Below are 23,417 nucleotides of genomic sequence, written 5' to 3' on the forward strand. Positions count from 1 at the left end.
ACGCGCGCGCGTGAGACAGGAAGCAAGGCGATCTGATTAAATCGAAGTATACGCGATTTTAGAAGTCGACAAATGCATCGTTCGTGCGTGTGGAATTGTCTAAAATCTGCATCCATTGACTACGAAACTTGCTTGCGCAAAACAGTACAACCTATCTGATTCATTCGTCAAACAATCAACAGCGTGATGAGCTTTAAAGTTGAATCGAATAAGACAGCGATCAGGTTTTCGTCACAGGAATGTATTTGAGCCGAGAAATAATGTTTTTTTTTGTGAAATATATTCGTAGAGCGAAATTAGCCTTAGAAGAATATTGTTTCGGCGGTTGAGGAATTTCTGATTTCAAATATTCGAAATGTCGAATGTAACGCGCTTTCGAACTTATTGGATGGAATATATGAAACATTTCCCCACGAAAGAGACGTCAGAAGGCGCTCGGCGGCTTTTCCTTTGGGGATTTCCAATATTGCTACTGCTGGGTAGTTTTGGTAATGTGACGTCATTCGTGGTTATGCTGTCGAGTAACATGCGCCGGAAGTCGTACAGCCGTTATTTGGCGATGCTTGCCGTAACCGACCAAATCGTCCTAAGCGCGTCGCTGATAGTTTGGTTAAACTTCATCGGTATCGAGGTGACCGGCGATCTGTTAGTTATTTTCATGTCGAGGACTGGATGCTTGCTAGTCGAATACGTGTTCTTCACAGCTGTCACGTTGAGCACTTGGATCATATGCGTTATATCACTGGAAAGACTTATCGCTGTGAATAGCCCCCTGGCGGTGAAACGCACCATTACTCCACGCATCACTAACCTAATTATGTTTATGATCGTCTCCTTTTCGTGTATGACGACGAGTTACGTGCTTTTTCTGATAGATTTCGATGACGATTTCGGCTGCTATTACGATCTTCACTCGTACAAACTTAACTTTATATTCGCCTCATCGCTGTTGATGCACGTACCCGCTTCTTTGGTGTTCATTTTCAACGTTTCGATCATAGCGATCTTAAAGAAAAAGTCGAAATTCGGAACGAGCAGAATCCGGAGGTCCGAGGCGTTACACGCTACTCTGATATTGTCGACTGTATCAGTTATGTTTTTGGTAATGACTCTACCACTCGGAATAGCGGCCTTATTGCTCGCCATCCGATCTGACTGGAAGGCGACTCTGGGAGTCATATATGACTACGGTCGCACGGTATACTGCATCAACTTCGCCATTAATTTCTACATATATCTGACAGGGCGAGAGGTGCGCGAAGCTCTTCTCAAGCTTATTTTTCCTAAATGGAGTAGTAAACGCAGAATTTCGAACGAACGATGTATTAGTTCAAACGGCGAATCGGGCGCCAGAGTCAGGAACCAGATATCAGATTCACTTGCGATGGAAACAACATATATGTAAGAACAAAATTGTAAAAAAAGAAAAGAAACGAATGTCCCCCGAAGGCGAACTATTTCTCCGGTTAGTATTCAAATCTAGGATTTGGCGAATTTGACATTCGTTTCTTCCAGCGAGAATTGTGTTTTGAATTAAATCTCCATCGTGCAATATATTGTAAATCAAGATCAATCTGATTTTATCGGTATCACGTGCAAGCGATATATATTGAAGTGCCTTTTAAAAATGAGATGTCGGATGTTTTTAATTGTTCTTTTAACGTAATACGTTAGGGTCTATGTGTTGAACTTGAGGTTCTATATTGCCTCTCATTTCCTCATATACCTAAACCCCACATAAAATGTCTGATATTCTAACATACGCATGTTATCTATATATTTCCTGTTAAGATATTTTGACACATGGAAATTGTGTCGTTTGCTCTTGGTGAATATAAATCGGCCGTTACTTTTGGAAGCGACGTTTTGATTGGTTCGTTTGCAACCGTCATTCAAGTCGCTGAACGAGCTGTTTATTAACTTCACTATCTCAGATTCTTCCGAATAAACGGAGTTAATTAAACATTCGTACTAACTAAGCTTATATTATACATAACATTCACTCGATCAACTAGCCATATTTCACCATTAAGATAGGTTATTTTTGTCCGTCATTATCCCCTGTCCAACACAAATGAGAACTAACGAGTAGAAGTCATTACGAAATGTTCTATTAATCTGTTCGTTAGCACTTCATTTCATTAGTGCTTCTTGCCAATTCAAGCTATCCATCAACCAAGTCATAATTTCCCATCGAACCGGTAATGAACATGTTCGCCGTTTCGTTATCTATTCCGCTCGACGTTCGAAGGAGGCCCGATATTGATAACGAACGGCGTCGTATTATCAGTCTTCCTATTGTGCCCTCTTGACGTGGAATATCCGTCATTGGTCGATTGGAGCGATTAGTACGCGTCACTGAGCGCGTGATACGGTCAATCTCGGTAGTCATTGTTTTCGCGCATGGCCGCCGCATCTTAATGCGCGCGTAGGAAATGAAAAAAGCTGAAATTAATTAACGTTTACGGAGAAAATGTGTAGCTCAACACGTTTTTGATGGGTAAAGTAGATACGGCAAATCGGTAAAATCAATTGCAATGTCTGAAAGAATTAGGAAGTAGCAAACAGCATATTTTAGCATTTTATTTGTTAGCAGGCTTCGATTTTTAGGGGATTAACAATATCGATGATTAAAGATTTGCCATTACTAGAGGAAGGGATTGCCCCTTGCACACACATTGCCATAAAACATTTGGTATTTCGTTCTAGAATTGTATTTCGCGACGAAAAGCTAATATATTTTGTTGCCGACATTGAAAAGAAAACTTCAGCATTTTTAAGGGGCTGAGCAAATCTGTTCACCGTAGACTTTAACAACTTCAACAACTTTAGAAACGTACGTTTGTATGATTTCTTCTCACGACTGTGATCGTATCTTAAACATCGGAACGGTCACATATATATTAGCTCATATTACTTATTGACTAATAATAATAAGCATCCGGCGAGACACCGTTAAGTGTAACAGGTCATAACATGGCGTAAAATCGACATTGTTTTTTTTTTGATAACGCCAATTAACGGGGACGTTTTCATCAACACGTTAACTATAGAAAATCAAAAGACGTCGGCGGCCACAGTAATTACTACGAGGCAGGGAAATGTCTATTTTTAGATGCGCAACTGTGCTTAACAAGCTGATTAACGGCGCAACGGGAGCATGTGCAAAGCAAAATTCATTTTTTTGTCTTTATTACCGCCGTCACCATGTATATTCGCATTCGATGACAAACGTCTTATCACGATTTGAGACTTGTGGCGGCCGTATGCGTGGTAATTGTTTGAAATGAAAAACAGTTATTCTACGGTTTAAGTCGTTTTACGACTCCACGACATGGCTTTTTCCCGAACATGCAGTTCGGAGAACTCAAATCATACTGCTTTTATGTGTAAATCATACACTTCCCCTTATGTTTTGTAAACGTAATATGTACAAGTCCTCGTCGTTCGGTATAGCCTACGTAGTTGCGTTGGAAATATCTAATTATCTCGCGTTTGTTAATACAAATAAAAAATAAAATGTGAAGTAATAAATAATGAACGAAAACGAAAAATTAGATCATTTAGCATAGGTGCATTTGGAATTTTTTATTAGCTTGCGCTTATGAATACACACACGAAAACGATATATGAAAGCCGGCATCCCGTAATTTATATGAAGCAGTCGTATACACAAGATCGCACAAACTGAAAGCACCAAATTAGTTCTGTCTTGTTCGCTAAGGACTTATAACAAGAAAAACTAATCAACCGATATTTTTCGCGAAGTGCGTACAGATTAATTCATATATAAATCTGCACTGATTTTCATCGAAGAAAGCCAATGATCAATATGTCACCTAACGTACATACGGCGTGTCTCGGCGTCCGTCGCATCGACAAAACCCTGGTGACGGTATAACTTCTTGGCGAACGGTTGGTTCTACACTGGCTCCTCTCCCCGTCAACGGGAAAAAAAGAAAACCTCGTGCTCAGTACTCAGATTGTTGAGAGAATGAAAAAATATACCACATCACTATAATCCACAACTGGTTGGCGAAATTCACAACGAATACGATTGCAATATCAGTTTGAATATATTTTAGGGTAAGTGTTCGTTTTTAGCAGTCCTTGTCGTTACATAAGTTTCATGTTCTGCTCGGTTTGTGTCTAGTCTACTGTGATGTACGACAAGGCAACAATGATTAAGTCTATTTCAAATTTTCGGTTTGACTGCATCCGGCATTAACGAATGCGATGCCTGTTGCGCCAAGATATCGAGTATCAAGTAGCCAGAAAGTCTACAGACTAGCTTATGTCGGGCCGCGATAATGTTACGATCGAACCCCATTTTACGGGTATCGTGACTCAACCGTACGAATAGTGATACTTCGTTTTAAGCTAATTATTAATCTCGATAAGTTGGATGGAATGACCTTCGTATTAATCTTTCTCAATCGCAGTAATACATTCAATGAATTCGTGCGTGAGTTCTTACTATATATAACGATAACTTTCGTTTCAAAAATCTAGTTCTCTTCCGTAAGAATTACTACGAAAGAAATGACAATTGTTTACCAAGAGCCAGACAAATTGGCTCATAAAATTGCACGAACGAACGAACGCGCGGTAATCATTTTCACGGAAACGGACGACCTCTTGCATGTGTAAATCGGCTCACAACCCGCGAGAGAGATGTCACCCCATCCAAATCTTCTTAGATCGATCCTAACTCGCTGGTTGGTTACTACACCTCGGAATAAGTACGGTAACTTACTCCAAGGTAAGCAGATAGATCATACCTGAACGTAAACAAGCTCTCAGCGAGCGCGATCGTCGTAAAACATGGGAGCAATCGTTTGGTGACATGTTAATCACTCTACTACTACTACAGGTAGTAGACTTCTAAACGATAGACGGTGAAATAATGGCATGATAAATTTGCGGTACGTTTATAAATCACCTTTTTAACTACAGAAATATTAATGTATTTTTTTTCTTCACAATCACCTGATGTGAGGACAACACATTACTCACGCAATTCATCTCCTTCTCTCTCTCACTCTCTCGACTCCCAAATAAGCTCATTCATTTCCGCATCTGCAATTTAGTGTCATTCGAGATTATTGCAAATTTATTCACGGAATAATGAAGCTTGAGTAATTGTTTTTTTTTTGTACATCGCAGTCGTGTTTTGTTGTAAATTTAGGGTTACGTTCATAACAGACGGATAGATTGAATACAGTCGGAAAACACGATCCCAGTGTTTGAATTGGTCTTGAAAAATTGATTTATCTTCAAATCAGTCACAAAATATCTTATTATTACGTTATTTTCTAGAATACATACCACACCTATTTAATCATACATCAATATGAATCTAATGTATCTCGCTTAAAAATCGAAGGTCAATTTTTCGATTACATCATTTTCATCGCGCGATCGGTGGTTGATACAATTTACAGTCGTTGAACTAGAAATCTTCATAATTCAAACATTCCAAATTTCCAGGGCCAGTTGTAGAAATTTTCAGCCTAAGTTCTAGGTCCCCTATCCTTCCTTTAGGTGGAATAAGTTAGAAAAGATAATGAATAATTTCAAAAAGTGTATTCTCTGGTTTACCAATATTCGCAACCCCCAAACGTCATGAGTCACTTTAAAAATGTATATATTTGACAGCACTATGTAATCTAATCTGTGATATTTTGTTTTTACTTTCTTATTCAGTTTCTTTCTCTTTATTCTACGTTCTTTCTTTTCTAGGGCTGCTTTCTTGTACAAAAAAGAAAACAGTTGTTTCAAGTCGGTCTCTCATTTGATATCATTAAATTTTTAATGTTTGTACTGTTTATTCATTAATTCAAAAATTTCATGTGGAATTAAAGTAAATCGTGTTACGTAAGAGGTAGATAGATTGAATATAGGATATACAGTCGAAAAACAGGATCCACGAGAAGTGTTTGCAGCGGTCTTGAAAATTGATTTATCTTCATATCAATAACAAAAATCGAATCGTATTATTTGCTAGAATGAATATCACGCTATTTCATCATATATCAATATATATCTAGGTATTTCGCAAAAAAATCGAAGATCTAGTTTTCGATTACATCATTTTATCGGGGTATTTTGCTATCGGAGCCGTTAGCATCAACGGATGAGCTCGCACGTCGACGTCATTCACGTAGCGACTCGCTTCCAACCTATCGACAACCAGCATGTACCGGAAATATCGTGACGTCGGAACAAGTGCGCGAAATTCACGCGTTCTGTAATATAAGATATAAAGTGGATGCACAGCGACGTTAGGGAGATATTCACAGTCAACAACTCGAAGGAAATCATTCGACTTTGATCGATGGATCGGGAGTAGTATTTAACGTTTTTTCTCATTTGGTAGCTATTTGGTCTCTGCGCGGTAAGTATATCGTAAGACTTTCAGGCGATGCGCTATTTTATTGACGACGCGTTTTTGACACGAATCAATTAAATGATCGATCGGCTTGAGAAAAGCCGTTTAACTGTAGTGAAGTTTTGAGTTGTTAGCGCGAAAATTCGAAAATACACACAAGCTGTTCGCGCAGATTGTTAGGGATGAGGATTTCCCAGTTAAAACCATTAATCACGTGGCAATCAACATCATTATCGATTCTGTACTAGCGAATCCTATTTTAAAAAGCTCTAAAAGCTTTTTCAATTCAAAAGCTGCTTCAATTGAAACATGAATAAACTTGGTCAATAAAGATTTATGGCGAGCGACATAAAAGTAGGACTTTTTCGACAAAAACACGAACACGAGCATCACAGTTACTATCAATAAATTGTCGTTCGCCGGTTGTACTATTCTAATGCTGATTGCTGTTTATGCTGTTTTCGTTTTCCTGCCGAAATTCGAGAATTAGCGATCGATGTCGATTTGCAGGTCTACGATAATAAAAGATATATTTATAATCCAAACATTAGACAGAAGCGTTTTTCAATTTTAAAAAAATCTATGTCACTATTTAGCAATGTTTCATCTTTGTATTAACTTCTATATGAACTATAAGACCCGGACTTGGAGATACTTCTCAACATGTTGTAAAAAGAAAATAGACATATGTATCAAATATGTATGTTAAGCAGTTAGTATTGTCCTCATAATATCAATCACATCTATTGACAATAGATAGATTTATCTTTCGAATTCTACCGTAAGGTTTCTTGCCGCGAATGATTGGATCCCTAGAGGCTGATCGATCCAATCAGTAACTTGCGAGACAAACGGAGAAATCCGCGAGCTCGCAAAACAAGTCTAATTTACTTTTTCATTTTCCATGGCAGGAATAAATGGATATCGTAGCATATCGTGGCATATTGAATTATCGGCGAGTTTAGGCCAATAATCTAATGATTTAATTGCGAACACATGCATCGTAGGATGGTTCAGTGGAATATCTGACCGCAGCTATTTCTAAATGTTTAAGACAGTTATTACCAATAAGAATGGATCGCTAATGTATTAGATACGGCAAAAATGTCGATGCAGACTTGAGCGGGGTAAACTTCCATAGAAAGTGTGGCCGCGTGTAATTCCATTTAATACAAGTCAATAATTTCTTAATGTAATCGACGTCATTGTATTTCTCACTACAATTCACCATTTCTACAAGAGTTTTGTACGGAATACGCCGAACTGTTGATTGCTTCCTCACACGAAATTCATAACACGTTCAGTTCAAACTTCGTAGGCAATAGGTGGGTGTGACGTTAAACACTGGCGCAGAGTGGAAACGTATGCAAAAGAAATATGCTTAATAATTCAGTTGCATTTCGCTGTTATTCTTTTTGTTGATGGTTATATGATATTCTTGATATCGATCTGTGCGGGTATGCGACAATTTCGTGACAATTTCTATTAATATTCGCCGACGAGTTATAAAGATAAGCCGCCTCTCAATATGAACCGTGAATCTAGTTACCTTAGAGATAACTGATGGCACCCGGGTTTAAACTACATCCGATTATCATCAGGCATATCGTAAGTGCGAATTCATTTCAAACTAAAAAGCTCACTCTAGCAAGAGTCTTTTTTGTTGCGATCGTCGCGTCGTGGCCACTATGTGAAAATGAAGCTTTTCGACAGTCAGACGGTCACGCACAACGATAAGAGCGAATGCCAAGAATAACGGAAATTATGACGATCAACGGGAAGAAATATTTATTTTCTATCAAAGGGTCATCTGAATAAGGAATCGAGGAATAAATACATTCATGTCGTTATCACACGGTAGGGTCTTTCTGGTAATCTTTGCCTTTTGATCTATTCATTTCTTATGCCGCGCTTACGTAAAGAAATAAGTCATCATTTGTTTTAAGACCGCTATCCCGATTATTTTCTTGTCTCATCTGCGTCGCACGCCCGAAGCGATAATAGTCGTTCGTCTGACATTGACGACGGGGCCATAAAATGTATACTAGCTCTTAGCTATCTCTGGAGGTTACGGGTGTTTCTATGCTGGATTCGTTCTGTTGTTTTGAATAATTGTAATTTCAAGCTAGCAGATAGTAACTAGTATCTGCATCAATGAACCTCTGGGTTATTACTATAATTTCTATCATATACTTGCCAATGTCCTTTGTCTTCTACGCAACATGAAAGTCCTTATTTATGTGACGTCACATCGTGTCTTAATGTCTGTCAAGCACAAACTATTTGAATCAAAAGTCGCATTTGACCGTTATTTTTACAGTCAATATGACGCATGTTCACATCAAGAGTGAATACGATCATAGACTACAGCAGGTCTACGATTTCTTGGAAATGTTTGAGAGATATAAGTTCTGCGGATTAGTTTCGTTGGATGAAAAAGGCTTTCACGGTTTTGAAAGCCGAAGTGCCTTGCTTTTAACCCGGCTATCCGTGTCAACAACCCGGGGATTCCGCGGTAGATGAAAGCTGTTGGAAGCCATATGAAGCAACTCACGAATCAATTGATTCGTAAAACCACACGAAATGGGTATACATCACACATTCACCACGCTACATCAAGGGTGGAGCCAGGATTTTCAAAAGATGGGGGACCAGGGCACTGAAGGGCACAAAAGTAATCGCGAAAGGCACCCCAATGTGGCGAGCGCCTAAGGCACGAAGCCGTAAAATGGTGTGGGGCCCCTCCCCCGGAAATTTTTGAAATATTGATGTTCTCCAAGGCTGTTTGATGGCTATCATGAGGGAATTCATATTTCCTTATCAAAATGAAAAATGAGGGGGGGGCACAAAACAAAATTCAGGGGGTACTATAGTCCCCCTGCACCTCTCCTGGATCCGCCCTTGTTCACCCAGTTGATCCTCGAAAGCAGTGTTGTGTATCATCCTATTTCTTCCCCATTTAGTAACATTTTGGATCAAAATAGCAAGTTTAAGTGGCGTGAAATCTTCAACACGAAACGGCCTCAGGAGAGCAAACAAACGCTGCTATAAATATCGAAATTTATTAGAAGATAAGAATAAAATCGGGTGATTTTATTAGCATCGATGCAGCAAATTTAAAGAATATGCTGTGAATTAAATTTGAAAATAGAAATACAGTCAGCCCTCGATATGCCGCCCACATCTGTGCAGGACGATTCGGCGGTATAGAGAGTATGGCGGAATATCGGGGATGTTTTACTATATTTGTATTGAGATGTACATTGAGAAAACCTGGCGGTAGGCGGGCGTAGCGGTATATGGGAGGGCCGTATATTGGGGGTTCACTCTAGTACGTAGGAAACGAACATGACGATTACATATAGATTGTGATCGCTTGTAACGAATATCTATATCGTATATTATTAACGCTACGGGGTGTCCAATTGACAACACCTCGAAATTGGCTATTGGTTTCAGATAAGATTATTTAACGCGTACACCAGACCGGTTTTTCGTGATATGTTATGATAATATTAACCTTTCCGCATATTCATTTACAGATTAGTTGGTATCAGTGATCGCCGCTGTGGGATGTCCATCAGTTAAAATGAAGTAAACTTCATACAAAACTCAAACTAAAATGTACTACGCTTAATGAATCTCAAGCTTGGTCGCAGAGACGACACAAACAGCGAAAAACGATTTTCTGACGCCACAGACAGCAGTGAGGCAAGGACTTCAAGTTTACGTTGATGTTTTTTTTCATGAATTATCGGGAATAATGATAGTGTCATCTATAAATTACATAAAACCATATAATGAACGAGATTATCGGTGCGCGCAACCGGACGTGACGTGTACGGTGATATAATAATACGGAAACACGCATCGGAGTAGTTACTCTGACAGTAATATTAGAAAGCGATGACACTCGACAATCAGGCGATTTCAACTCGCTGTATCAATTCAAAGTCAATAGTCTTCATCGATTATCACCGCCGGGAACTGCTTTAAACGTCAGGTGACAGGAAAATGTCGTACAGATATGCAGTTATTGACAGGGAAATCACAAGTCATCGTACAAAACGAGAATTCTTAATTACTATAGCAGACGAAACCAGACAAATCGCATGAATTGACGGCTCGCGTGGAACTTTCCGAACGATGAACACGCTAATAAATCGGTTGACACGGGTTTTTGCGATGTGCGTTTTCGTGCGGAGCGCAACGTGAATGATCACGTATCATGTTGAGTTTGGACTCAAAACAAACGAACACTGAAATGATCAATATCTAGTCTAATGTTTTATGTAGAATTTCAAAGGAGCGTTCGATACTAATGCAAATGAATGTATTGGTGCAAATTTAGATGTTCCTTGTTCCGCTTAGTTTATTGTAATTCCCATGGCGACCGTATCGCCGACTGAGATGCTGTCATCGACGGAAGGTTCGTCTGTCGAAACCGTGACCGCAAATTTCACAAGATCGTACAAAACATTCGTCGAATTTCAAGCGGCTTTTGTAATCAAAGTCATTTTGGGTAGCGTCATTATGTTGATGGGAACAACAGGGAATGTGCTATCGTTTTTGGTAATGCGGAGTCCAGAAATGAGGAAGTCCACAACGTCCACTTATCTGAGCGCCTTGTCCATCATGGATCTCGGAGTTTTGTACCTGGCCTGCTTGCCTGAAATGATATTCACAATCATGGGCTACCAGAGATACGATTATAGCAACTTCACGTGTAGATGGCTTCACTTTGTGGAGTTCGTAACGACGGATACTTCCGCTTGGATTTTAATGTCGGTCTCGATAGAGCGGTTACTGTCCGTATTCAAACCATTTACTGTAAAACGCGTTTGTACGCACAAATCAGCTCTGATTGTTGTAGTGGTGACTTTTGTCATCCTTTGTGGAGTGAATAGTCAACTGATCGTTTTGAAAGGTATCGGCCCCGACGGTTCGTGCGCCCCGTTACCGCAATATATGGAATACTGGGAAAACGTCTGGTTGTGGTGGGATATGTGCAACTTCAGTATCCTTCCGTCGACTATTCTAACAGCTTGTAACGTCTCGATCATAATAAAACTGAAATTCGCGACGAAAATCAAAGGAAGCCACAGCAAAAACAGCAAAATGTCCAGTAATACGATTATCATGATTTTGGTTACGATCGCTTTTTTCATGACGACATTCCCTAGTGTCCTGTTCCAAAATCTAAAACCTCTGTGGTACACAACCCAAGGCTACGAAAGGGCTAAAGACGAGCTGACTTGGGCTTTCTTCCTGATGTTGAGCTATATGAACAGCGCGATAAACTTTTTTCTATACTGTGTTAGTGGACGCCGATTTCGAACGCAGTTGTGTCTCGTGCTGCGCATAAAACCGTCTAGAGTCGAACCTGCCGCGCAATCAACGATCGGGGGTTGTGACGGCCAGCCAGGTACAACGGAGGATTTCTCTCACAGCTAAACATACATGTAACAGGTGTCTGATGCTGATGACAATTTACAATCGTAGTAGTTATTAGAAAAAAAATGTTAATAGTATCGTCCATCATTATTTTAAAGTCAATCAAATTCTAAAAAAGTGGTGTCCTAAGATGTGTCACACAAACAGTTTATTGTTACATGTACGTTATTTGAAATATGCCATGTTTGGTTGCGTTAACGTCATCGCATAAATAACTGTCAATAAATATGTGAAACAGTGAACTGAATGTGAAAATTATTTTAAATTTTAGATTTCAGAAGATAGCATTCATTCCTTTATGCATTCATCAAAATACCGATGCATTTCAAAATAGTGAAATATTACGAAAAACACAATTTCTTCTTTGTAGTTTTGGATCTTTGTGTTTGATATAACGCCTTCGTGCGCACTGTGAAAATCTTTCAGGTAGTCAATGTATTTCATTATCACTCTCAGCATTACAAGCCACATGAGACCACGGCTCGGGCTCAGTCTCAAACTCCGAAATCACCATTACTTCCCATTGCATTTTGCATATGTTGAAAATGGCCAATAGCCAGATTTTGTTGAGACAACTTTTTGAATTTCGACCCCGTTCCTCGGTTATGAGGTCAACCTCAAGGTCATGTTGTTGAAAAACATAGTTTTCAGTGCATAGTTCTGCCACTAGGTGACGCACTGGGGCTAGTCCTTGGCATTGCACAATTAGATCTCTACTTTGATTGTACCCAAGTTTCCGGGTGCGCGGTATATGCGCAGCTTTGCCGCGCGAAAACTTGCGGCACCAATCAGATTGCTCGTTGTATAATCGCTGAGGTAAATTTCACGGAAGAACTATAAATGGGCGAACCCGGGCTAAAATGGAACGGAATATCTGATTGGCTAATAATGACATCACCTAAGCTGCGCACTCGGTCTAGCGTGGCAGGGTTTCGTACCGTGGCAATCTCGATGCCATCAGGTTCGAATCCCTGCCGAGGAGGATGGAGATCAATAAGGGCCCCACGGGAGCCCGAGAACGCCGAGGGACTCACGGTGCTAAGCTTCACACGTAGCGCACGCGAACAGGTTTGAGTTTTGTAGCGCGAAGATTCGAAAGGAAACGACCGTAAGACGATAAAAAAGAAGACAAACGACGAACCTCATTCAATTTCATTCATACAGACTGGTAGATTCTAAAACCCAATGATTCATACCGTACTGTTCTGAGTTGGTTGTTTCCAATGAACGAATCGTGCCGATATAATGGACTTAGCAGTGAACGGCGACGACGCAGGAGGATCGTCGTTTTACCATTGTGATAATCACGTTTGTGCATATCGAAATATAATGATAATAGATAATAACATTGGTATCAATATAATATAATATGATGAGAAAAATATAATAATAAAATTCCATTAGTACCACTGCTCATCAAAAACCTCCCGTTGGCAATATGAAATATTAAACAGTTCATTTTGGCAAAACGAATAGATGTTTGCTATTATTTCCTTCGGAACAAATAGACGTGCACGATTAACGGCATTTGCTGTTAAAATGAATAAGATGAATTGCATCATAGTCATGACATTATTTTGAAATTCATCGCAGTATAAGCTGTTTCTGTGATCATGCTTTCCACGTGCCGCCGAAGCGGCGGTTTTTCGACGTTTTTTCGGTACATTATCTGTATCTCCGCGCTCATCGTTCCTGTTTCTCCGCTTATTCTCGATGGTTTACCTACTATAACTAATAGAGGCCAGTTTTTCGTAAAGGCAAACGTCAGCACAACATTAGCCGTGAACGTTACATCGAGTGGGTCTACGGTTTTGGAATGCGCCGTGGCGTTTTTGAAACAGAATGTTTTTGGCAGTTTGGGCTTCACATTCTCGAAGCCGGACAACTGCGTTTTAATCGTAGGTGGTGACGTCACATTACTGGTACCGGGAGGTGTTGCGGAATCGGTGTATTTGAAATACGACATTTTCGCACAATTAGGTATGAAAATTTTACAGATTTCATTATCATTACGTTTAAAATACTGAGTATGTTCATGTTTTAATACTTATGCCTTATTATAAGTACATTGGTTCTTGTTCAAATGCGCAGTATAAAAAAGCTTTGACTTAGGCTAAAAAATTGATACATTGTTTCTCCTTTCTGCTTAGCTTGTTGATCCGGCCGGCCGCCTATCTACCCTCTAAATTACTTAAATCATGATAAATCTCATCATAATACGCACCCGGCTGCTATAGAAATGAACTGACCACAAACTTCATATCGATTTTACAAAATGACCCGGCCAATGAGGAGAAACAAGGTACCACTTTCGTTTAGCCTTAAAATATCTTTTTAGCTCGGTGATTGAAGCCAACCGTTCTTAATTTCAGCTTTGGCGATTTCAGCAACTACGGAGCCTGACATACTACCAATAGGACCGAGATAACTTCAACATTGTTATCGAGGTGAAATATATGTTTTGAAAAGTATAGACATCGTAATACCGCGATTTAAAGTTTTAATCATTAAATTCATAGGGATTTAGTGTATCAAAGCTAAAGCAACTGTATTGTTTAATTACGAAACAAAATCGAAGCAAAAACATTTAATTTTATGTTTATGTTTCATGTTTAAATTAAAAACTAATTTTTCTATCACTACATACATCTTCGAATGTTTTAGTACTTGCTAAAGATTTTAAATTCAATTTCAATGTGTTGATTAACGAATATGATTCAGAAACGATGTGTTGCATTAATTGAAAAAGATTTCGGAAATTCTGGTCCGCACAGATTGTTGTTGTTATAAAGCGTACAGAATAAAATTGATTGGAACAAGCTCATCGAAAAATTTGCGCATTGTATACTGAAATATTTTTCAAAAATCGGAGCCGATTGGACGGTTTTTTTTACCCCCAGGGTTAATTCTCAATAAGTATAAAAGTTTTATCATCAGTTCAAATGTCTATTGACAAATATGAAACCAGTGCTTTGTTGAATAGAATCTGTTTATAATTTGGAAACGAAATACCTCGAGGAAAATGATTCAATTCAACTCATTTCCAAATATTATTAATCTAATGTACAATAGTTTGTAAAACTAATTATCAACACTATTGTTCACATGCCTCGTGGATGATCATCGTTTTATTAAGACGATTATCATCCACGAGGCATTTTTCTTGGTGCCAACAACGTTAGCATAACATAGAAAAGGCTGGTGGATACTATAGATGTGAACTAGAACATCATTGCTTAATACTGTTGTAAAAATCAAACAGAAAAAATCAGAAGGGTTATTCTGCAACCCGACGATATTTATTCATGTTATTTGAATTAAACACACGCATTCAACTATGGCATTCGTGTATCACCGAAGCGGCAGTTTTACATCACCCATTTGGTACGTTTTGATCGTCTTTACTGCCGTTGTTGTTTCTGCTGAGGATTCGCCGACAATCAGGGGAGAATATTTCGTCGAAAAGAATGTTTTCATAGTGACTGCTAGGACGCAACAGTTGAACCGGTCAACGATACTCGAATGCGCTGCAGGCCTTTTAGCAAAAGGTATTTCTAGTGTGGGATTCAGATTTTCGCGTCCAGACAATTGTACTTTAATCATCGGTGGGTTTCCTTCAGTAGATATAACCCCGTTGGAACTTACGTACATGAAAGACTCTGGAGATGATATTGAGATTGAGGTACGTCAAAAAGTTTTCCGCGAATTCAATACAGTGTACGAATTTCTATATATAATTCTAAATTTCTGAATTTTGAAAGAGCACTTGTTTAAATAATGGACTCTAAAACGAAGGGACGTGAAACCAAGTGTTTTCTATTATAGCCGAACAGCATTGAGCAAGGAGACGCGCCATAGTCCATGTTTAAATGCGGACCTTCTAATTTCACTTTATTCTGATTTCTTTATTTGATTACCGATCGTTTTTGCTACACGTTCTATATAGAGATGGCAGAATTTGCAGATCAAGTATTGAGATCGTGTGCCCATCTACTTTCAGGGGAAGATACGGATTGACCCAAAATGATCCTGCATTTTCCACACGCTCCACAACGCATCCACAGTTACTATCGCCTCGCAATGCACTGATTTTCTAAACTGAATTAACATTTTAACATTTACTACGAGTTCTGGATTTAGAATATCAGCGATTTTCCTAAAACCAAAAATCACATAATGTGCAAATTTCTGCGTCTGATAAATAATCAGCTTAATTGATACGATAACGTCACGCCATGTCAGATTTATTTTTGTAAAAGGTTTTTCTCCAATACCCGAGCAACGTGAAGAAGAACCCACGATGAAGAAAAGCCGTGAAGAAAAACCACGATAGTATATTAGAAGATAGATTACGCACTACGTTAAAAAGCTGTTAGTGCAACATCTTCCGTCAGTAAGAAATTGAGCTGGTCGCTGAAACAACGTTAACTTTTCGAAACAACTGTGCCAAGATTTTAATACGTGGCTAATTATATTTTAATTGACGTATAGATTGTATTCATCATTCGACCTAAACGAAACCAAATGAGTATAAACCGGTTAATCATGTATGTACGATACTGCAAAGCAACCGATGGAAACGAGTGGTCGAACGATCGATTTCTCGCGGTTGTAACTTTCGAACTTTTCACTGGCTGAAATATCTGACAGTCGTTTCAACAAGGCGAGCTACATAGTCTGATTGTGAATGTTACACATGTTTCGTTGATGGTTTTTGTTAGAATCCCAGCAAATGATTAAACCAATATTTCTACAAAGGTGTATTGAGGACAGTGGAATTAAAAGCAGATTTATAGTGCATTTGATAATTCACAAAAACCTTTCTAACGGGCTTCGGTATAATTTTTTCTGCCTATTTTGTGTATTCGACATAATATGCCCCGAGCGTTACAAATAATTAGGACAAGGATTTAGGGAACAAAAACACAAATTAAACATAACTTTAGCAAAATGTATACATTTCCATTGGTTATGATTTTGTATACGATTGAACATGTCCTAATTCTTTATCATTGAGAAAAGTTGGCATTGCCGACTTCTACGGTACTTCTTTTGTCTGTGACTTCACACGCGCGATTATCATTTTTGTTATGGCGATCTTATAAATGCACGTATGATTTTCGAAATGACGTTGTATGATAATTGGACACATTGTACACTAAGCGTCGCAGAACTTTTCTGTATTTGCGCCTGTTAAGAGCACGCACTAATTGACCTACTAAAATCAGTCGCAGTAAAGCACCAGTCGCCAAGATGTAATACGGCATTTTATGTCCAAAAGAAACCGACGATTTCATTCTTATACACTTGCCTTCAGCTTGACAAGTCAGGCCTCTCTATCCGCTAATGAAATAAATGTTTCCGTTTGAAATTTCCTGAAGGGACGTCAAAATTAATTGCAACATTGGCTACTCGACTAAGCGACAACTAAGCCTCGCGTAATTTGATTAGTCGGTGTAACGTCGCTGTTCGATTAATTCTTTATTATTGAAGATTGCATTACAATTCGTTTACCACGGAATGGCCGTGTAGGTAAGCAGGTACTGACCTTTTTGGTCGGTAGACTGAGAAACATATTGCACCTCCTTCGGTTCGCCCAGATTACGACCATGGAACTAGAATGTGTTCACTTATCGGAATGATATGGTTACAAGAAGCTAATTATCAATCCAAACATATCAGGATTCTTTGATCAAACACAAATCTTTTTCGCTCCTCTTTCTCTGCCGCTAGTATATAACTCGTAATCTCCGAGGCTATAAACAGAAATGACGTATCAATGGGACATCTCAATTTCTAGTAGGCCTACTAATGGTAAGTAATACCACTCCGTGACCCGAACCGAAAATTTATCGCAAACCTCATGACTTATTTTCGTGACATGAGCTGAAAATGCCGTATTTTACCGCATCTTTACAACCCGTCTTCTGCGTGAAGTGATTCGGACTCTTGTTTTTTCAAGAGGTCGATATAACGCCATTTTTTCAATTGATATAAGACAGATGGAACATATACATTGATATGTATGAACCATTATCGTGGCATGAAAAATACGTGTAGCCAGAAATAAATGCGTTATTTGAAGTAAATCGTTACGGGGCTAGCAGTGGAAGTGATAACTATGAATAAGCCTAACGCCTGGCGAATATAAACAAGATATAGACGATGGAGCTGCCGACTTATTTTATGCGAACACCCGCGTGCCTGTATGTTAATCAGACCAATTAAGGTGCCTCATCGCAAAGGCAGATTCATGCCATTAAGCGTCAATAATTCGCCACAGGGAATCGCTGACTTTTCCCGGTTTGATCAAAAATGTCGTTGCTATCTACAGCTTCTAAAATAGTCGTCTCCCGTGTCCAGGCCTGCCCGTGATTATATAATACGATTATGGAGCGTACGGTGACAATCTGAAGTGCCGTCAGTCGCCAGAGGCTTGTTGGAAACTGGTAGTGACTAAACTGAAAAACCGAGCAGTTTGCTCATTAAAAATAAGCATAACCATAATAAACATCCGTGTTATCTGTCTAATGTATAAAGGTCTCTGAGCTTTTTCCATATGTTCAAGTTGAAATGTTATTCCGTAAAATACACGTAGATCAAAACCATTTTCTATATTTCGATATATTCTACATACGAATTCATCACTTCTTATCATCGATGATATCAAAAAGCAAAGCAGATTTCACACATCGATGTTCTTTGAATGGAAATGTTCACACGGAATGGAATAGACTCGGCAATTTCCAAACTAATAAGCACAGGCAATCCTTGGCGTCAGTGCTTATAATCAAAACTATGTCAGCAAGCCGGAAGTATGGATTTGACGTGAATTGATTCCCGCTGTCTCGCTATTTCATCTGCTATTCAGCGCTGCGTCTTACCAAAATACGTCTGCTTACAGTATTACCTCTTAAGCGTATAAACGCGCCAAGAAATTCGGAAAGGTCACATTGAATGAGATGTAATATATATAAATGATATTTTCAAATGAGAACTAATTTCGTAAAAGTTTAAATCGATCAAATACATTAGAATTAAAATACACTCTCTAAAGAGACTATTATATGGTTACGATGTTACAATTTGGATAATTTTTAATTGATACTAATGTAATTTCTAAAGCGCCCTGTTTTCTACAATGTTCAACGGCGCCTTCCATTAAATTGATACTATTACCCCCAGCCGTAAACTCAAACCATAATTTATCGGGACCAAAATCATCTCACAGACCAGGTACCCATTTACTCCTGGGTGGAGTGAGGCAATGAGGATAGGTGCTTCGCCCGCGGACATTGCGGTATAGGTATTCGGACCCACCACCTGGCTTCCATGACTGGAACGCTCTAACCACTTGCCCACCATCGCTCACTGACCGTTTGAATTCTTATTACTACGAGAATATCGACTTAAACTCAATACAAAGTGCGTTAGGAACGTTGATTATACTCTAGGGTGTATTTCGAGGTTTAGTTAGTTGTGGTATCTAATCGAAATCATACCGATTTGAAGAAATATTTACATATACGTATAGGAGACTATATCTATATTGCACCATTAACAAGTAGTTTGAGAGCCCGCGGGATGTTGTGGCTATTGCCGAATTTGCGTTTATTGCGTTGGTCACGTGGATGCAACGATTGCCGAACACGCGGAAATGAGAGTGCGAATGCATTAATTCGTCTCAAAACGATGCATAATTTAAAGGGCCAAAGCTCGATTTATAACAACTGATAATGGCCTGCCACTACTCTAAATTGGCTATTGATGATAAATAAAATCACACGAAACCATAAGCCAAAGTCGTCAATTTTAACATTGATTAGTTTCTGCGACATGTTGTGACTTATGAACTGAAGAATTAGCATTATGAATAGATAACTTTGAAATGAAAGGCGTCGGCTCTAGAAATGGTATATCTGTGACATGAAACGGCGTTCATCCCGAATGATGGCGCAATTCACGTGCCACCGCTTAACGAATCGGTAAAAATGACCAATCCAAGAAAAAACTAACTTAGACGACTGCTAGCGCGGACGTTTTTAGTGATTTCATATGATTTGCCTATTTACATTCATATTCGCTGACGATTATTTGCCTGGAAAAAAATCCCGACTCCCGTCGAAATGTGAATCTTATCTGCGCAAACGTGATTTTGATTGTTATGACGTCGTTACGAGCATAACGTCGATTATCTCTCTTTCGATGCTAACGAATATCTAACCCTTTCGCTCGCGAAGATCGTTTATACGTGTATATCATGTATATCAGACGATTCGGGCAAATTACCAGTGTCCAGTGTTATTGGGTTTTGCTTAAATTCGATTTATAGACGTCCCAATGCAGACTAGATTTAAAATCAAGGAAAACGTGAAAGGTAAAATACATACAAGACAAATAGTTCTTTTTAGATTAAACAGTTCATTTGATGCACGAGTTTTCCCTACTAAATAGCTTCATCAAATGAATGATGAAATTTGAATGGAAATCTAGTAGTAATAGGTTTAGATATACAGGCAAAGTAAGAAAAAGGCCGACATTGATGGAGCACACGGTACATTGATATTGCCGCAGCCACGCTGTCCCCACCTATACGCTCACGCTGATATTTTCCTCGCCTCAATCGATGTGTCTATAGGCCATAGGTAAAAAGAAAACGTAATGAAAAAATTGTCTAATGAACACTGTCACTTTCCCGCGTATATATCTATTTATATTCGCGCTCTGATATGAGGTTCCCGCAACGTTACTGTGGCAATCGAGGATTCCACGTATGGCAGGTGAGGATCCACCAGGTTCGCTAGCAGTTACTCGGTCACCGCGCTTCAATTTCTTCTACATTTCAATTTAATTCCGTCAACTTTACTCATTAGTGAATCAATTTCTAATAAAACTTTACCATACACTTATTGGGAACGTCAATATTGTATGTATTTGATGACTTATTTAACAACTTCCATTTGGGAGCCTACAAATCCAGTTCAAAGTTCATTGAAAATAAACTAATTTTCACTACGTATAACTGAGTGTACTGTAGAGCCATCGGGTTTGTGCCGATGCCCCATTGCCCTGTCATCGCCAGCTTTCTCTGTAGTCCGTATAATGATGTCGTTTAACGCAAAGTCGATTGAAAAAATATATGCTCTGAATAATAGAGAACGCTCGTATGGGGAGTGTCAAGCGGATGCGGATGCGGAGCGCTTCCGCCGGACCTAGGTTTTATATGTGAATCTGCAAATGTGACAAGCCATCGTAATTATAATGAATGAACGAGGAAAAGGAAAGCGTTGATGGCAATTTTATGTGTGTTTTACTTAACGTGCGAAATACAATACGTAAAGGCGAACGTTGATGAATTTTCTGTGCGGACATTGTGAATAAACTGAACACATAAACACTATCATTGATTTTTTAAGATGTCTACCATGTAAATATGGATTTAAATGGCAAAAACCTCGAACTAATGATGGAAACTTGTTTGTATCCGAAACGATGTATGGTCTGACTGTGCATTCTATGAAATAATGAAGGAATTCTTAATATAGGATACAAGTCTTTCCACACGACTGTCTATCTATTCAGGATACAATATCGCGATCTTTTGGCCCAGCTATAAGGGAGAGATATATACCACTCTTATAAGAATAGTATCTGATTGCTACTGATGCCGTCACTATCGCCGCTAGTTTGTATGCTCGCTACTCTCCTTGTCGTGGTAAAGTGATTGCCAAGATATCGGTGCCCGATACCTAATGCAATAACAACCGCGACGACTTTTGATGCGGTTTACAACTTGAGATCAGATTCGAAAGAAATTAGTAAACCATCACGTGAATTTGCGTTCAGAAATCGACCGATTACTCGCTCAAACTAAGGTTTTCTATAGGAAAGCGAGTGACATCTGAGGAACCCCAGTTACTGGTCAATGACGGAGAGGCAGGAACAGCCAGGAGCCGTCCAACTGTTGTTCCATCATAAGATACTGTTACACGTCACAGCATGTTTGCAGTTAGAGCGTAGATGATCTGATTTTAACATGAATTTTCTTGCGCTGTACAAAGTGAAATTAATAAAAGCCCTTTTTACATAAATTATCAGAAACATAAGATTCATTAAGATACAATAAAATATTGAGATATACATAAACAGATAAACACACTTGTATGTTCTTCTAAAAAGGTAATTTTGAAAAGCATGAATAGATGGGCTTTCTCTGACAGTTTGGTTGGAACGTTGAATTAATTGTTATTTCGATGAATTCCTTCAATCAACGAAATTGAGAAACTGAAACCCTTCACGAATCGACGAAACGCAGTCGGAAAAAGTGAACCGACGTGAACCTCGTCGTTCGGTGGCGATTGTGAAAATGACCGAACGATGAACCAGGCTCTATAAATTGGGAGCAGGATATCGATAATCCGATTGTCTGAAACCCTTCATTTAAGGAGCTCTAGCTACATGGACGCGCTGATTATGAGTATAAGGAACATGAAGAAAATTGGCGTAACGAAAATAATCTTAGCGTTTTACATTGTGGCTGCGACTTTCTGAAACAGTTCAACATCAACAATTTAGATCGGTACAGCGATTCATTCTTCGTTAGACATTGGAGGATGTTGAGTCTTCCTTAAGCCCCAGATGGGTTCATTAGGTGTGCTACATTAAATCCACGGATAATGTAGTGATTTATGACCAGTATAGCCAGCCAACACTAGCGAGCAGAGGTCTCGCGATCCGATTTTAAAAATCTGGATTACTCCGACGCTTCTGCTGCTGTTTGTCGAATGTATACGGTTCGTATAGATGTCCAGACAATGCCTGGTACTGAATATAAAATAGAAATGAGAACTGATTACATATGAGGATAACGCGAATCGCAATTTATCTAGATTTTCTGCCACAGAAGTAACATAACAAACTTCATTCTAACTTTGAGAAAAAACGCCTACGTGAGTAGAATAACTTGCATCCTTGAAAACGGAAAAATAAGTTACCAATAATGCTTTTGATGGCTTTAATAATCCACTTTGGGCTCAATTAAAGGATCGAGCTGTAAGTATATCCTGTGAACTCGTTCCCCGAAGGAGTGAATTCAAATCGTAGTGTTTCATGTGGCCACAGGGCATTTGTTGAAAGAATCTGCCCGGCGAACTCCCGATGGTGGCAATCATACGACTCTATGTAACAGCGTGATTTTCTATATTAAGCGCCGAGTCGTCAAACGAAGTGAAAATATCTCCGAGGGGATTCTGCCAGCGTTCGTTTTTAAATTGGCGTTGTCCTTTGTTCCCTCATGTAGAATTACTTAGAAGTATCGAGTAGCACTTTCAAGATAATTTTCCAACAAATTCAATAGGGATCTCACGAGCCGTCTCAGATTCATGTCTGAAATGTTTCCTTTTACCTTGTTTTCCGTTGCAACTCGAAACAAATCTCGGAGACATTTAGACGACACTGGAAAAGAATAATAGAAGCCTACGTTGGTTTCATATTCCATCGGAAATTACGAACGATCATTGGGCCGATATAGATCTACGTCGTGTGTTTATACGATAGTTTAATCCCGAATTAA

General features: G+C 39.0%; 2 protein-coding genes across 2 annotated transcripts; both read left to right on the forward strand.

Annotated features, from left to right (window-relative positions):
- Positions 1 to 511: 511 nt before the first annotated feature.
- On the forward strand, positions 512 to 1,405 carry LOC141907263 (uncharacterized). Its single transcript, XM_074796859.1, has one exon. It carries the CDS (start codon positions 512 to 514, stop codon positions 1,403 to 1,405), a length of 894 nt encoding a protein of 297 aa, XP_074652960.1.
- A 9,372-nt stretch (positions 1,406 to 10,777) lies between these two features.
- LOC141907074 (mu-type opioid receptor-like) lies at positions 10,778 to 11,845 on the forward strand. Its single transcript, XM_074796643.1, has one exon. The coding sequence runs from the start codon at positions 10,778 to 10,780 to the stop codon at positions 11,843 to 11,845; it is 1,068 nt and encodes a 355-aa protein (XP_074652744.1).
- Positions 11,846 to 23,417: the final 11,572 nt, after the last annotated feature.

Source organism: Tubulanus polymorphus, chromosome 6 (genome assembly GCF_964204645.1).
Source record: "Tubulanus polymorphus chromosome 6, tnTubPoly1.2, whole genome shotgun sequence".
In the NCBI taxonomy this organism is placed as follows: Eukaryota; Metazoa; Nemertea; class Palaeonemertea; order Tubulaniformes; family Tubulanidae; genus Tubulanus; species Tubulanus polymorphus.

Bases quoted from the DNA above. Each gene is read 5' to 3' on its own strand.
- LOC141907074 (XM_074796643.1), top strand. From the start codon at position 10,778: ATGGCGACCGTATCGCCGACTGAGATGCTGTCATCGACGGAAGGTTCG.
- LOC141907263 (XM_074796859.1), top strand. From the start codon at position 512: ATGCTGTCGAGTAACATGCGCCGGAAGTCGTACAGCCGTTATTTGGCG.